Genomic DNA, 17,676 nt, shown 5'->3' on the forward strand with positions numbered 1-17,676 from the left:
AAAGCACCATGAGATGTAGGTTTGTGCTCCCAGTGCAGATCTTCAGAGCTAGGTATTCAGCAGTCCCAGGCCTTCCACTCCCTCCCTGCTCAATTTCCCTTCCTCCCACCTGTGAGGTGGGCTGGGGGAAGGGCTTGGGTCCTGCCGAGCCACAGCTCTGGTATGTTACCCCGTTCCGTGAGGTCTGCTCTTTTCTCCATGTGTGTGCAGTCTGGTGCTGTCTTCTTTCCTGTTGCTCTCTCAGGATTAGTTGCACCAACTATATTTTCTAATTGTATCCAGTTTTAGGAGGAAGCCTCTGTCTCTCTTCTCATGCAGCCATCTTTAATCCTCCTGGCCAGCCTGTTTTATACTGTAAGCTCCCACTTACATCCACCATGGCACTCCTAAGTCCCCTGACCCTACTTATTTTTTTCTATTGCATTTATTATTTTCTATCTGTATGATTTGACTATACATTGTGTTTATTCTTTTATTCTCTGTCCTCCCTTCCTTGGATATAAGCTCCTCAAGAGTGTGCATCTTTGTGTTTTGCTTGCTTATTCCAAATGCCTGGCACAGGGCCTGGCACATACAATACATCAGAAGTGGGTGAAGAAATTAATTAATCTACTTGCAACTATCAACACTGTTTTAAGTCTGCTTCCTGCTCTTTAGTGGGTATGGGGAGGCAGCATTCCTTCAGACTTTGCATATTATAGGTACTCAGTAGATTACTTATAAAGTGAATGATTTGCCTTTTTTCTTGACACAAACAAGCTTAGTAATAAATGTGCCCAGGCAAAATAACAGATACCTTGAAGAGTTCAGAATGATAATCCAGAAGAAACCAGACTAGTTGATCTGCCTGTACTTTTAATAGTGATTTGGTTGGCAAAACTGCTTTGGCAAGAGTTTTCAGGATCATGATTTTGTTATCACTGCAAGCAAAGAGTAACATTAGCTTAAACGGTTTTTAAAAGAAAATAATGGCAGAAAATTGTAAAACTGTTATTGCAATTTTTTTCACCTGTTTTTGTAACTTGCAGGCATTGGGTTCTGAGGCAATAGCCATAAAAGTAGGTAGCCATTGTAATTTTTCTCTGATGTGGGGCAACAAAAACTTCATATATAGTTGTGTTGCTTCAAGTGCTTCTGTTCTTTTCTCATTTTCTGTTACATGGGTTGCAAAGAGGATGAAGCATGAGACAAAAAATGGAGATCAGAGTTCTCAGTAGTCAATTAAGATGCTCTATGTTGTATTTGGTTTGCAGATTCTCCTTTACACTTAAAAGTTTTTATTATGACATATTGCAAACACACAGGAAACACAGGCAATTATCCATATAATTCTATATAATATGCTAAACACCTGTGTAATTAGATCCAGCAGTATAAAACAGTATTTTACTTTTAACATGAAATTATATGGCCACTAACACAAATAAAAAAGTGACATGATATTATGTCACTCAACTTGTATTTTGCTAAACCAAATTATTTCCAGATACCTCAGTTCTCTAATCCTCTACTATATTAAAATGTTTCTTAGAAGGTACCTGTGATAGTAATTACCTTAGATCTAATGTCCTCTATTACATTAGTTACATTTGATAGTACAGTTTATGTGGTGGGCAACATTAGTGAATCAAAAAGTCTCCATGAGGTACTTTGGCACCATAGAAAAAAATATTACTCATATAATATACTCATATATTATTACACATATTATTACATTATTACATATATATTACATATATATATACATATATAATAACACTCATATAATATATAAAATGTCTGCAACGTGTATCTTTGAAATGTCTTATATGCAGAAAACTAAACATCCTTTCTTACCTAAGAGTTTAAGAATTCCTGAATGAATGTCAAAATACTCATCAGTTAATAGGCAACCTCTCTCTTGACTGTAATATTTTACCATGACATCAAAGAGTATCTTCTTTGTATTCTATCTTGTCTCTTCATTTCTGTTTTGTTCTAACTGCTGACTAACTGTAACTATTAACTAGTCAAGGAAATATTCCAAGCATTCAACTGCTGCATTAGGCCAGTTATCAATCATGACAGTAAAACAAAACAAAACAAAACAAATCAATAGTTAGCATTACCATTTAGCTACCTAAAACCCTGTGTAATAAAACATAATAAAATCTAGCTTATATTGAACTAAATCTGAAGAAGAAATTATTTTTGAGTGAATCATTTCAATAGTTTTTGCTGGATATGACAGAGGCTATAAATGAGAAGGAATAGCTTTTTTCCTCACCAAATACCATCACACCTTCCTGTACCTTTAGTTTCAAAGAAGTTAAAAAAAAATTTGGCCACATTTTCATAATTTATTTCTGAGTTTGTTAGATTGTTAAGTGGAGTTCACCTGTGCTGCTCCATTCCACTGGTGGTCGCCCCACCCCACCCCTACTCCAGTAATAAGGTGAACATGGCTCTATTACTATTTGAAATAACATGCCAAATAATTCCTCAATCAAGATGTTTTAAAAATTTTTTTATTGAACGGTAGTTGACACACAGTATTACATTAGTTTCAGGTGCACAACACAGTGATTCAACATTTATATACATGACAATTCTAACTACCAGCTACCACCATACAAAGTTCTTACAATATTTAGACTATATTCCTTATGCTATACATTACATCCCAGTTACTTATTTATTTTACAATTGAAAGTCTGTACTTTTTTTTTGTTGGTTTGTTTTTTGAGAGAGCATCTCTCATATTTATTGATCAAATGGTTGTTAACAACAATAAAATTCTGTCTAGGGGGTCAATGCTCAATGCACAATCATTAATCCACCCAAAGCCTAATTTTCATCAGTCTCCAATCTTCTGAAGCATAATCAACAAGTTCTTAGATGGAGAACAAATTCTTACATAGTGAATAAGTTACATGGTGAACAATACAAGGGCAGTCATCACAGAAACTTTCAGTTTTGATCATGCATTATGAACTATAAACAATCAGTTCAAATATGAATATTCGTTTGATTTTTATACTTGATTTATATGTGGATACACCATTTCTCTCTTTATTATTATTACTTTTAATAAAATGCTGAAGTGGTAGGTAGATGCAAGATAAAGGTAGAAAACATGGTTTAGTGTTGTAAGAGAGCAAATGTAGATGATCAGGTGTGTGCCTGTAGACTAAGTGTTAATCCAAGCTAGACAAGGGCAATAAAACATCCACAGATGCAGAAGATTTCTCTCAAAACGGGGGGGGGTGGTGAGGTTCTAAGCCTCACCTCTGTTGATCCCCAATTTCTCACCTGATGGCTCCCCTGCGACTGTGCCTGTCTTAGGTTGTTCCTCCCTTGAGGAATCTTACCCGTCTCTGGCTAAACAGTCATCTTCCAGGGCCATACAGGGAAATGTAAAGTTGGTAAGTGAGAGAGAAGCCTTATTGTTTGAAAAGGTTAGCTTTTTACTTCTTTGCATATTTATGCCGTATGGCTTCTATGCCCAGCATTTGTCTTGAGGTATCTTTATCACTTGGAAGAATTATGATACTCGGTAAATTCGATATGAGGCACGAATTCTATTAAGGGTTGTAATTAGGAAGGAAGAAGAAAAGCTATAGAAGTAGCAGGCGGAAGAAAACATGGGAAGATTGATTATTTCTTTGACATATCTTCTTGAAGACTAACTTCAGCATGTATAGGTTTTAAACTACTAATTAAATTGTGCACACACATTGATATAATAGGAGTACAGTTACATAACCAAAGCAGACCTATAATTACCAGCCATCTCCAGTGAAACCAAGAAAACCAATTAGGCACCTTAGGCATTTGTGAAAACTTATCTATGATATGGTGGGTATTGTCCAACTGAACTTGAACAGTCTGAGAGAAATCAGACAAATTAAAACAACCCATTCCTGGGGACTGTTCACATCCCATATGTTCTTTTAACAGTAGATAGTCTGTAGTTGTAAGATTTTGGAGCGCTACAATTTTCACTTCTCCTAATTCTTGGTTGAGTTCCCACAGTATAGATCCAGTCAAATTTGTTGTTTTACTGTATGCACAGGCCAGCTTAGATATCTCCTTCTTCATTCCCATGGCAAGTCCAGGAACCGGTGGGATGAGTGCATCTACAGCTGTAGCAGCGTGGGGATCTTTGTTGGGGTTTTTTGATGATCATCTTCTGGTATGAGTCTTCCAGAGAGTGCTGATGTTGGAAGTTCTATTTCATATCATATCTTAGTTCATTTTCTGGGAAACCAAATTAGGCTTTGATCCTCTGTATAAACACAGACAGACCCTTTGCCCACACTTTGATATGCCCTTTATATACCATTGTGTAAAACTCATTGGAGGTCACCACACAGGAAATGCTTTTTTTTTTTTTAAGAGAAAGGAATATTATCAGAAAAATGCACCTCCATAGCCGATCATCTGACACCCTTTAAGTGGTCAAAATTAAGGATATTTAAAGCATGCATTAATTGTTGATTTAAAGTTAGTTTTATCCTATCAGGGAGTAATCCCCCTTTTCTTTCTTTCTTTCTTTTTTTGTATCATTAATCTACACTTACATGACAAATATTATGTTTACTAGGCTCTCCTCTATACCAGGTCCCCCCTATAAACCTCTTCACAGTCACTGTCCATCAGGATAGCAAAATGTTGTTGAATCACTACTTGTCTTCTCTGTGTTGTACAGCCCTCCCCTTTCTCCCACCCCCCCATGCATGCTAATCTTAATACCCCCCTCCTTCTCCCCTGCCTTATCCCTCCCTACCCACCCATCCTCCCCAGTCCCTTTCTCTTTGGTACCTGTTAGTCCATTCTTGGGTTCTGTGATTCCGCTGCTGTTTTGCTCCTTCAGTTTTTCCTTTGTTCTTATACTCCACAGATGAGTGAAATCATTTGGCATTTCTCTTTCTCTGCTTGGCTTATTTCACTGAGCATAATACCCTCCAGCTCCATCCATGTTGCTGCAAATGGTAGGATATTCCCTCTTCTTATGGCTGAGTAGTATTCCATTGTGTATATGTACCACATCTTCTTTATCCATTCATCTATCATTGGACATTTAGGTTGCTTCCAATTCTTGGCTATTGTAAATAGTGCTGCAATAAACATAGGGGTGCATCTGTCTTTCTCAAACTTGATTGCTGTGTTCTTAGGGTAAATTCCTAGAGTGGAATTCCTGGGTCAAATGGTAAGTCTGTTTTGAGCATTTTGATGTACCTCCATACTGCTTTCCACAATGGTTGAACTAATTTACATTCCCACCAGCAGTGTAGGAGGGTTCCCCTTTCTCCACAGCCTCGCCAACATTTGTTGTTGTTTGTGTTTTGGATGGCAGCCATCCTTATTGGTGTGAGGTGATACCTCATTGTATTTTTAATTTGCATTACTCTGATAATTACTGATGTGGAGCATCTTTTCATGTGTCTGTTGGCCATCTGTATTTCTTTTTTGGAGAACTGTTCAGTTTCTCTGCCCATTTTTTAAATTGGGTTATTTGTCTTTTGTTTGTTGAGGTGTGTGAGCTCTTTTTATATTCTGGACGTCAAGCCTTTATTGGATCTGTCATTTTCAAATATATTCTCCCATACTGTAGGGTTCCTTTTTGTTCTATTGATGGTGTCTTTTGCTGTACAGAAGCTTTTCAGCTTAATATAGTCCCACTTGTTCATTTATTTTTGCTGTTGTTTTCCTTGCCCGGGGAGATATGTTCAAGAAGAGGTCATTCATGTTTATGTCTAAGAGGTTTTTGCCTATGTTTTTTTCCAAGAGTTTAATGGTTTCATGACTTACATTCAGGTCTTTGATCCATTTTGAGTTTACTTTTGTATATGGGTTTAGACAATGGTCCTGTTTCATTCTCCTACATGTAGCTGTCCAGTTTTGCCAGCACCATCTGTTGAAGAGACTGTCATTTCCCCATTGTATGTCCATGGCTCCTTTATCAAATATTAATTGACCATATATGTCTGGGTTAATGTCTGGATTCTCTAGTCTGTTCCATTGGTCTGTGGCTCTGTTCTTGTGCCAGTACCAAATTGTCTTGATTACTATAGCTTTATAGTAGAGCTTGAAGTTGGGGAGTGAGGTTCCCCCCTACTTTATTCTCCTTTCTCAGGATTGCATTGGCTATTCAGGGTCTTTGGTGTTTCCATATGAATTTTTGAATTATTTGTTCCAGTTCATTGAAGAATGTTGCTGGTAGTTTCATAGGGATTGCATCAAATCTGTATATTGCTTTGGGCAGGATGGCCATTTCGACGATATTAATTCTTCCTAGAATGGGATGAGTTTCCATCTGTTAGTGTCCCCTTTAATTTCTCTTAAGAGTGACTTGTAGTTTTCATAGTATAAGTCTTTCACTTCTTTGGTTAGGTTTATTCCTAGGTATTTTATTTTTTTTGATGCAATTGTGAATGGAGTTGTTTTCCTGATTTCTCTTTCTGTTGGTTCATTGTTAGTGTATAGGAAAGCCACAGATTTCTGTGTGTTAATTTTGTATCCTGCAACTTTGTTGTATTCCGATGTCAGTTCTAGTAGTTTTGGGGTGGAGTCTTTAGGGTTTTTTATGTACAGTATCATGTCTTCTGCAAATAGTGACAGTTTAACTTCTTCTTTACCAATCTGGATTCCTTGTATTTTTTGGTTTTGTCTGATTGCCGTGGCTAGGACCTCCAGTAATATGTTAAATAACAGTGGGGAGACTGGGTGGTGGATCTGTCCTTTGGAGTGAGTGGTGTGTTGAAGTCTCCTAGAATGAATGCATTTCTGTGTGGTTATATCTTGTAATGTTCTTCTTTATCTTTTGTTACTTTCTTTATTTTGAAGTCTGTTTTGTCTGATACCAGAATTGCAACACCTGCCCGGCTTTATTTCTCTCCCTTCTTATTCCTCCTCCTCCCTTCTTCATATGTTGGGTGTTTTGTTCTGTGCTCTTTTTAGGAGTGCTCCCATCGATATGGAGGAAGTTTTCAGCAATTATTTCTTCAAAGACACTTTCTGTCCCTTTTTCTCTCTCTTCTGCTTCTGGTACCTCTATAATGCAGATATTGTTCCGTTTTGATTGGTCACTCAGCTCTCTTAGAATTCTTTCATTCCTGGAGATCTCCCTTTCTGAGGGCGGGGCCTGCCTTAGGCTGCTTCTCTGCTTTTGCAGTGCCCGGAGGGGTAATGGACTGTGGGGCTGTTTGGCTGTTTACCTCCATGAGGGGTCTCAGAGCTGTTGCCCAGGGAGGTAGTGTGCCTGGTTTTCCCTGTTATTTCCAGCCACTGGGCTGTGACCTTTGTTTTTTCCATCCAGCTGTTACATCCCTGTCCCTTTAAGACTTTCAAAAAGCACTCGCTTTTCTTTGTCACAGAGTCATCAGCTTTGGAACCTGCTCAGAGGTCTTGCTGCCCTGTTTCCCTAGTTTCCAACCCTCCACGCATGCACTGTGTCTGCGCTCTGTTGCGGGTGGCTGGGCTGGGTGTTTAGCAGTCCTGGGCTCCCTCTCCCTCCCGCCAGGAGCTGGGGGGAGGTGTGCTTGGGTCCCGCCGGGCCGGGGCTTGTGTCTTACCCCTTACACCAGGCGCTGGGCTCTCGCACGTGTGGATGTAGTCTGGCTGTTGTCCTGTGTCTTCTGGTCTCTCTTTTAGGATTAGTTGTATTTGTTGTATTTTCAAAAATATATATGTTTTGGGAGGAGATTCCCACTCTCCTACTCATGCCGCCATGTTGGCTCTGCCTCCTCAAGGTGCATTTTTATCCCATCACTCACTGTTTTCCCTTTTATAGCTCTCCACCCCAATAAGATAAGAAATTTTGAATCCTTTCACTCCTCTTACCTCCAGCCCTCCCTCCTTCCCTCCAGTGATGCCTTTGGAAGGCCTTTCATTCCCCATTTCCATCTGCCACCTTCTGAACCCCTAGAATTCGCTGAGATATGTTAGTACTGATTATAATATTCCTTAATGCTACATCCCTTCTGTTTTGACTCCTTATTTGGCACTTAGACTTTATACACTCCCACAGTCTTTCCCTATCAACTGGGAATTAATGTGTGTGCATGTGTTTGTGCCTGTTTGCGCACATGTGGCTGTACAATTAGAGGAGAAAAAAGTAAGAGAACAGATCAAAGGTCATTGCCTAGCAACATTTCATTTCCTCTTCATCTGTCTCCATCTTGGGGTTCTGGTTATTTCTCTATAGTCTGATAAAATCTCTCCTCCAATATTTTCTTATGATTTGCCTCCTGAGTGATATACTCGGAGCTCTTGATAATTCTCAAGTACCTTTCCTTTTCCATCCACTTTTCCCTTCCTCTTTCCTTCTCTTTTTGCCCCCGTGACAGATGAGTGGTATATCTTGGCTAACATGTAACATGTGTAACAAGTCTTCTAGATCCTAGCTGGATTGCTTTTCCCTTGCAGACAACCTGCGCTTTCTGCCTGGAAGCTCATAAAGGCCAACTGACTGCTGTTTCCTATAGAGGCATCTAAAGAAATCCTCTTTCTTTGCTAGTGTCCCTACACTCTCCCTAACTCTAGGGCTGAGTAAGACTCAGCCATTTGGGTCTTTCTTGGCCTATTTTGAATTAAGCAATTAGGATTCTGCCATGTACAAACCAGACCATGACTGTCTAAGGGGGTTCGCAGATTTCTGGTCACCAAGCTTTTCCCAGGATTTGAAGCTTTTGGGTACTCTGTCTTGGAGTGTGATATTCTTTTCTTATTTGGGAGGAAGTATCCTATCGGTTCTTTCTACTGGAATTCCAACAGTACCCAAGGTCTTAGAGTTGCTAGCAGCTGGTTTATTCAGGAGTGACAAATATCTTGGAGTTGAAAGTGAAAGAGAGAGAGGCTCATTCAGGTTATAGGGTTCCCTGAATATCTTCTCTACAAATGAGGCTGATTCCATGATAGGATTTACCTTGTTGCACTGTGAAGTTTTGTTTCATGAATATCTCCCCTACTACACTGCAGATTCTTTTAGGGCAAGGGTAGTAAGCTGGTAGACACTGTGATGGTTATGTTATTTTGGGGTTATAAAATGGAAATGATTTTGGGAAGATTTCCAAATTTTAGAATTTGGAAAACACTCAGGGCTAGTGCAGGGACAGGATGATTGACAAATTATGACTGAATTCATATGTATAAAACCACTCTGATTTCCAATGAACTTCCTAAAGGGTATAAACAGTAACTTTCTATGTTAGCTCAAGTAAGAATTCACAGTGATTAATTTATAAAACTGAGGTGTCAGTTTATACATATGGAAATGTTCTGACATCTTAAGGTTTGAAGGGCAAAATATGTGAAAGAACTTTTTAGTTATAAATTATTTGACAATAAAAATTATCACAATATCAGTTAAGATAGTGGTTATCTCTTGTGGTGTAGATTCTATTTTTATTTAAATTTTTGATATTGTATTCATCATGGATTTTTTTCATTACTTTTAAAAAAAATAGTGCAATAAAATATTGCAAAAGATTAAAAATTGTCACTTAGGTAGACATAAGCCTGGAACAGTCTCTCTGTCCAGACAAGTGTTTGAGATAATGAGATCTTCCTCTTTACATAACTGAAGATTCTGTTTTTTTAACTGGAGGCTCTAAAATATTTTCCAAGAATGGGAGGTGAATCACCTGCAGAATATATAACAACGTTTGTTGTTTCCAAACATTTTCCACTGCTTAGAAAGAAGAATAAAGTAACAGACTGATAAATAACATATGCACATTCAACCAATATTATAAAATTTTTCCATTTCTACAAATACAAAAGAAAAGCTACCTTAATGTTAGGCATTGATTTAATACTAGGATAATTTAAATTAGCTAAATAACAATTTTTCTTTTCAAGATTGACTTGTAAATAGACATCAGGGTTATAAGCCATACTGACTTTATTTTCTGGTTATGTTATTTATAAATGATATTATCTAATTTTAAGGCTAAGAATGGATTAATTTCAAGTTTAAAAAGCTACTGGTATGTTAATAAATTATTTTGTCCATCTGTGAGAATATGAGATTATGAATTCTAATTTTACTCAAAGCAGCACACATAGCTGTAGTTTATTGTTTTTAAAGTAAAACACAGTATTAGGTTAATCTTGGGTTTCTGGTCATTCCGGTTAAAAGTTAATTAAGCTTTTCATTAGCTCATCATCTGATCATAATTAATGTTTTGTTTTTCCTTTAAATCAAACAAAATTATAAAAGTAACAGCTATAGTAAATCTCTTGCTGAGTTCTCAAGTCAGTGGCCTATGTATTTAATTTGGACTACAGTCATGTTTTGTTTGGTTATAAATATTTTGAATAAAATTAGCTTCTATAACAATGGCATATTTCATGGAAAATTCTAGGTTTGAAGCCTGTTTTAAAAAAATCTTAAGATCTCAAACACTGGGCTTGAATTGATGCCCGACCAGTCAGCTGATCTGAATTAGGCACTCACTTTGCATTGGTGTATTACTTCCAGCTCACACAACCCACTACTCCCCCTTGAATTGCAAAACAGTGAAGATGAGTGTCAGCTACCATTTTCATGCTAGAGTAAAAATCAATTTCCCTGTATTTATATCTCAGTGTTAAGTAGGAAAAGGAAAAATAGCCTGAGGGGGCTATACATTTCAAGCAGAATGAAAGTATGTATTTTTTCCTACCTATTTGATAATTAAGTATTTGTTGGCTCTCTGATCTACCTGGCTCCTAAAAGGCATCTGAATTTGCTACCTCTGAGTTATTGGCTAAAAATAAATCGAATTAACAATCTTTCAGTAAAAGTAAAGTAAAAACTTTGAGACCATAAATAGCCCCTAATCAGTCAGACCACATTTGTCAACACCAACCTTTGGACATAGCACTGAACCAGGTGCTAGAAAAAGATACATAAAAAACAGCTGGCCTTCCATTTGTAACCAACTAAGTAAGGAGGCAAGGAAAACCACATATGAAATGGGTGAAGGCAAATTTTACCAAGTCATTAAGAAGTATAAGTTGATATTAATAAGTCCAAAAATGGGAAAAGGAGTATTCTGCAAGAGCATCAAGACAGAACATCCATTTATTCAACAATTATTTGTTTAGACCTATTTGTCTAGGTACTCAAGCTAGGCATTTTTCTAGGTATCAGGGATATAGTGGTAACCAAAACAGGCAAAATGAGTGCCTTAATGGAGCTTATATTGTAGCAGGGGGAAGGGAGACAGGCAATAAACAAACCAACTAACAAAATGAAATCCATAGTGTGTCAGTTACTGTTAAGTTCTGCCAGAGATAAAGTGGAAAGGAGAGAGGTAGTGCTGGTGGGCGGGGGTGCAGGATAGGATAGTGTTGCAATTTTAAGTAAGATGGTAGGAATTACCCTTGGGAAGAGGATATTTGAATACAGACCTGAAGGAGAGGGAGCAGAGAAATGTGCCTATTTAGAACAGACTAACCAAATGCAGAGATGATAAACAGAATAACTGCAGAGGGAAATTAAACTTGAGAAGGATATTGTGGGAACACATACCACAACCACAGTCATCTTTATGGAGTGCTTCATGCTCAGTGCTATCACTGTGCTGAATGATGGAGATACAAGGGAGACAGACTTTGTTTTTGAAGAGCGTACAATCCATCCAATGTTTAAGATAGCATATACATCCAAACACACACATATATGTATATGTATAGGATGCATACAAAGAAAATATTTACAAAATGAGAAGGCTGTAGTTAAGCCAGTCATCCACAAAATGTTTACATACCTACCAACAGCTAGGTACTGTGCCATTCAATGAGAACACAATGGTGAACAAGATAAGGACTGTCCCTAAGTACCTCACATTATAGTGTGAAATAAAGATGTATCTACTGTTAGATCATTTATGATAAATATATATGTTTAGCAGAGAAAGGCTGGAAACTGGAAATCATTTGTACTGGCATCTTTACTGACAAATTACATCCAGCTTTAGTTAGGAATTTCCAGAGGTATCCAACATCATTAACAGGAAGATGATGGGAAAAGTTATTTTTCCATTTGTAACAGATACAAACTGTACTTCTGTTGGCCTCTCTTCTTCTGCCTGTCCTCTGAATACTAGTCCTCCTCAGAGTTCTCCTCTAGTCCCCATTCTGACTCTATACCCTTTCTCTTGGCACCCTGTATTTCCTTTATGACACTTGCCCTAATTATTGTTGACAACTTTTGTTTCTCCAGTGTGAAAATCATGCTGTTTTGCTTCTCTAATGGTTTCCAAATGTGGTAAAGGGTACAACCATTAATTAATTACATATACCTTCCTCCCTGCCCTGGGTATGGGGCCCTTCTTTCTACCATTAGTGGAATTATAAAGAGAAAACTACAAGTGGATAAACTAAATAATAAAAGGGAGTAACAGGTAGCCTAGCTAATCTGTTCAGACAGGCAAAGGCCAGGGAGATGTGTTCACAGGAACATGACCTTGGACTATAAATAATAAGGACTGGTAATAAGTCTGCATATTTTTTTTCTGGTAGTATGGACTATAGCACCTCCACTTAATCTTATCAATGTCATTGTAAAAAATAAAGTAAATGTTTTTTGATCTATGTTGCCTCATCAGTTTTTGTCTAATGTAATCAATCTATAGAAGGAAACTCTGAGGAAGAGGAATAGAGAGCCAATACACCAAACACACTTTTATTATCAAATCTGAAAAGTCAGTTCTTGGAGACAGTACAAAAAAAAGATCCGTGGTTTCCAGGGGTTAGGGAGAAAGGGAGGGGTGAATAGGTGAAACACAGATGATTTTAAGGCAGTGAAACTCTTCCCTATGATACTATAATGGTGAGTATATATCATGACACGTTTGTCAAGACGCATCTAATATATACCACCAAGAGTGAACCCTAATGTAAACTATAGGCTTTGGGTGATAATGATTTATCAATACAGGTTCATGGATTGTAACAAGTGTACCACACCTGTTCAGGAGGCCCATGGGGGAAGATGTAAATGTGTGGAGAAAGGGAACTCTGTTACTTTCTGCTCCACTTTCTGTAAACCTAAAACTGTTCTAAAAAATAAATTCTATAAAAAAAGTCAGTTCTTTCTTACAATGTTCTGAAAAAATTAATGAAAACTGAAATTACCTTCTTTTGAAAGCAGGAGAACAGTTTTGTCAACTGTGATATTTGGAGGTAAAGCCAGATTCTCATTCATTATATGAATACATTCCTCAATTCTTTCCTCACCAATCTCATGTGCTAGAGATTTGAAATAATTTTGTGTTCTGGTCTGTTATGAGATAGTATGTGAATTTTTCCATTATGCACAGGACCAGAACTTCAAATAATCATCTAAATTTACTTATTAAATTAAAACTTGGACATTCCCTATTCCCATAAAGGATCTCTGGCAGTTTACAATAAAAGACACAGTAATAAGTTTAATAGATAATAGACTATTACCAAAAGAGGACAAATTGGGATTGTAAATAAAAAGAAAGAATACATGCTGATTCTAAGGTTAACATAGTTGCTATGATGGAGTAGAAAATTTTTTCCTCAAGTTCCAGATAACCTTTGCTTTTCTAACTTTGTCATTTTTCAAAGTTAGGAAGCACACGATTCATCAGAGGAAATGAAGCTTTTCCTAGTATAAATCATGAAAAATTTATGTGATGTTTTCCATAACAGCTTTAGAGCAAAGGCAGAAATGGACTCATTTTTACATGGCTATTTCTTTTACTGACTTCTGAAGAAACATGAAAGCATAACATTTAAGTTTAGCTCAATAAAGACTGTTGTATCAGAGTCTAAACACAGTATATTACAATATTGTGGTTAACACTAAGCTTAAAAATTCCTTTGCTTTCTTTTCATCAGTTAATCCATTCTGAGAATCCTTTTTTCTTCTGCAAAATATATGATGATTTATTGCCTAGAAATCTGTAGAGACTATTGTTTGAATCTTCAAATTCTAATTCCTTTTGATTTTTTAATAGCTTCATTCCCACGGGTTCAAACACTTTATAGTTCATTAGAACTTGGCAAAGAAGAACTCCTTTAAGATGAGATGTCATTACTACTTAGGCATGTATTTTGCATAAGATGACTTAAAACTACATCAACAGCATCAGAACCAGTAAAACAGTCTTTGTATGTTCTTAAATGATGCCTCCGTCTTTTTATTTCCACTTCAGTCTGAAGGGAGTGAATAATACCATCCCATAACCTAGTAGCTTGAAAAGGACCAGAGCAACCTGAAAAAAAATTTAAAATTTTCTAATCTAAATGATACATAATATTTGAGTTTTCACTTTTGACAATCTTATGTTTTATGATATATCCACTGCCAAGGTTTAAGTTTTTCCTCATCTTACATAAATTTACTAAGATTGTACCATGTTTGCCAATAAAACTTGCTTTACTGTTATGAAGTAATAAGTTAATATGTGAATTTATATACACTTAACCTAATATGATTAACAACTGGCTATACTTAATCTTGAAGAATACTATTTCAGGACACTTTTAGAAGGAAAACACAAACACAGTGGAGTCTTCACTATTATAGATCTGTGGTTTCACCAGGTTCTGCTTTTTCTTTCTTTTTTGCCTTTTTGACCAATGGCAAGCTCTTCATGAAAGATCTAAGAAAAGGAGCTCAATAAAACAATCAATTTATCTACCAGCTCTCTATGTTGAAAAGTTTCTGAGGAATAATGAAAATCTGAAAACAATAACCATCACCTGGGGAATAGTTAATTATACTATGGCATAGCCTTCCTATGGAGTATTAAGCAATCATTAGGAAGAATGAGGTTTATAGCCTGGAAGGATCTCATTAGGAAAAATAAAATAAAAAAACTAGTTGAGCAGAACAATTTTTATAGTATCCTAATTATTTAAAAATGAATTCCCAACCTATACACAAATATACATAAAGAGAAAGTTCTGGGAGAATAAATTTCAAACCATTAAACTTTAGGAAGTGGGACTGTAATGAACAATGTTCGTTTTTTATTGTTTTTCTAAATCTTTATAATGTACATATATACATTTAAAAAATTAATTGGAGATGTACACTTTAAAATTAATATGTAACTCACATACCACAAGCTTCATCCTTATAAAATGTACATTCACAAAGTCGCGCAGCCATCATTATCTAATTTCAGATCACTTCATCACTTCAAGAAGAAACCCATACAATTATCAGAACTCCCCATTTCTCTCTACCCCAGTAAGTTCTTAATTAAAAATTTTCAGAATGGTAAGAGAATAAGTTGAAACATTTAGAATGATGTTTCTAGGTTTTTTTTTTAAGGCTCTAAAAACTTAAGCTCTCTCTTCCTTCGACTACAGGTAACTGGAAACACAACGTCCAACTTTACGCTATAGTCTGCTGTTCATGATAAACGGCAGAGATAAAAGCCCATCACCTTCAAATGCTTTCTGTGATAGAAGCTGTTATTCTGTCTATCCTTGAAATGTTAGTCAGCCCGAGAAACTGTGGACAGTGTAAAGACAGGAGTTGCAGTGTCGTCAGAAGAGGTGTGGTGGGGAGCATTGACCCGTGGGGAGTGAAGGCGGAGAGGAGCGGTGGAGCGGAGATGGCTAACAGTAATGGAGACGAGGGTGTTTTCTGTGGACCACTGCCTGTCTTTAGCCTTCAATGAGCAAGTAGGCTAGGTTAAAGAAATAATTCTCCAGCTCAAGCAGCTTGCCATCTAGCACTTTAACCTCTTGTTCTAAGTGTAGCCTGTAACCAACAGCATTAGCGTCACTGATTAGAGGCGCGGAGTATCAGATATTACTCTTGAATTCGAACTGCATTTTAACAAAGTCCCCAGATAAGTTGTGTGCATATTACAGTTTGGTAAGCATTGCTTTGCTGGACTCCCCAAGGAGAGTACCTCGCGAAAGACAAAGCTGCTGTTTGCAGTCCGGCACCAGAGAGGGCAGGTGAGCCGGGAGAGGGGCGGGGCCGTGGAAGGGGCGGGGCCAAGGAGCCGGAGGGGCGAAGTTCAAACCACCTGCTCCTCTAAGCTGCCCTCCCCTTCAGTATATATTTGGATATTTGGGTAGGATCTGTAGGGCTACCTGTCTTCCTTTTCCGGCAGAAGCCACCTCTAGAGTTTGCGAAACTCTGCCGGGTCCGCCGTGAGCCCGGAAGCTCACTCTGGCTGCCAGGGTTTCGGAACCGCGGAGTCAAAAGGACCGTTATAACTCGCGCGCCAGCTCCTCCCCGGGCACGTGACCCCACACCGCAATTCTCAGGGGACAGATCCCAGGAAGTTCAGGCCCCGCCCCGTCCAAGCCGACCGGAAGTGACGTCATGTCGCGGCTGGCCGGTGTTTCTGTCTTCTTCCCCCTCCCTTACTCTTCCTCCCCAGGCCCTCCCCTTCTCTCCCCCTTCCCTCCTCCGGCTTCAGCCTTTGAGGCCGCACGAATACAGGAGGCTATGGAGTAAGCTGGCCGCAGTGACCTGGAGCCGACGCTGACCAGGAGCAACCAGCAAGTTTTTGGGGGAGTGGGAGAAACGAGTCCCAGAACCGCCCTCCCGGGAGGAAAGGGTAAGAAGTGAGCGGCCGCCCACCCCCTGTGCTCTGCTGGGACTTCCGAGGCCAGCACGGAGGGAATGGGGAAGGACTCGCGCCCGGGGTAGGCCTCCCAGGTTTCCGGGCCTGGCGACTGTTGCCTGGTGACGGGCTTGCCGGCTGCGGGCCGGGGCGCTGGGTGCTCGCCCGTAGCCGGGCTGGGGGGGCTTCTAGCTCCGGGGACCTGGTCCGAAGGCCTCAGGCCCCTGAAGAGGCCCTGAAGCGACGGGAGCCCCGGGGACGAGTTCTGTGTCAGAGAGGGAGGCCCCCGCTCGGGCTCAGGAGCTCGGGTTTCCGTAGTGATCTTGGCGCTTTTGGGAAATTGGACGCTACTCTTGAGACTGGGTAAGACAGGTCCCTTCAGTTCTTAGGTCCGCCACTGAGAACCTGGGTTACCGACCAGGGCCCTACCGCCCGGCGTTCTTTTCTGACCGTAGCTACAGTTCTGGAACGGAAGGTTATTGTTTGTGAGGTGGGTGGGGCAGGGTTTCGTAAAGACTAAAAACCTTGGTGGCTCCTGCACCCTTGTTTTTCTAAGCGGGAGAGAAAGGATGGAGGTTTAGACCGATAAAGCTTGCAAAAACGTCTTGGGATCTGACTGAATAAATGTCTGTTATCAGTAATTAAGGAGATCAATATTGTCAAGCCAACCCCTGTAACAGTCTTTGTGAGACTCCAGACTCAAGCATCTTAACAGCTCTATTGCAGTAGTGACTTAAAATTCTAAGTTGCAGACTAGCTTTTTGTAGATCAAGTTCAGGAATTATCTGTATGATGACTTCAGTTTACAGTGGGGTTTTATGAATAATAAGTTATCTAAGTCGCATTCGCATGACTCTCCATTCTGGAAAATTAATAGAGTAAACGAAAATACCCTAAACCAGCCTGTCGCTGTTAAACCCGATCATGTTCTGGTAATGGTTTGAAAGGCAGGTGCTTAAAGCTCCCTTTTGGACTTTGCAGCCTTTTTTGTTTGGTTTTTTGTCTTATTCGTTAGTATAAATAATTAAAGCTGAAAATGATTTATCAGTTGAGTGTATAATAGAATTCTTGAGACAGTGTTAAACTGTAGTCAAATACACTTCTGGGGTATTGTGTAAAGGAAAGGTACCTGAAG

General features: G+C 38.7%; 2 protein-coding genes across 5 annotated transcripts in view; one reads left to right on the forward strand and one right to left on the reverse strand.

The window, feature by feature from the left end:
• Nucleotides 1–64: 64 nt before the first annotated feature.
• On the reverse strand, nt 65–16,299 carry DEPDC4 (DEP domain containing 4). The gene is given in 11 exon segments (XM_073213688.1): nt 65–943; nt 1,010–1,152; nt 1,837–2,060; nt 9,486–9,580; nt 9,582–9,670; nt 13,108–13,252; nt 13,829–13,880; nt 13,882–14,028; nt 14,030–14,219; nt 16,063–16,185; nt 16,188–16,299. Coding segments are annotated over 11 exon segments (1,503 nt in total). The 3' UTR covers nt 65–760.
• A 43-nt stretch (nt 16,300–16,342) lies between these two features.
• Nucleotides 16,343–17,676, forward strand: part of SCYL2 (SCY1 like pseudokinase 2) — a 76,231-nt gene continuing 74,897 nt past the window's right edge. For 3 of the 4 annotated variants that reach the window (XM_037023052.2, XM_037023053.2, XM_073213686.1), the window contains exon 1: nt 16,343–16,535. The gene's annotated coding sequence lies outside the window, so the exon portion shown is untranslated. Of the gene's footprint in view, nt 16,543–17,676 lie in introns of all 4 variants that reach the window. The other variant, XM_073213685.1, reaches the window with a different exon arrangement.

This window comes from Manis javanica, chromosome 10 (genome assembly GCF_040802235.1).
Source record: "Manis javanica isolate MJ-LG chromosome 10, MJ_LKY, whole genome shotgun sequence".
Taxonomy (NCBI): Eukaryota; Metazoa; Chordata; class Mammalia; order Pholidota; family Manidae; genus Manis; species Manis javanica.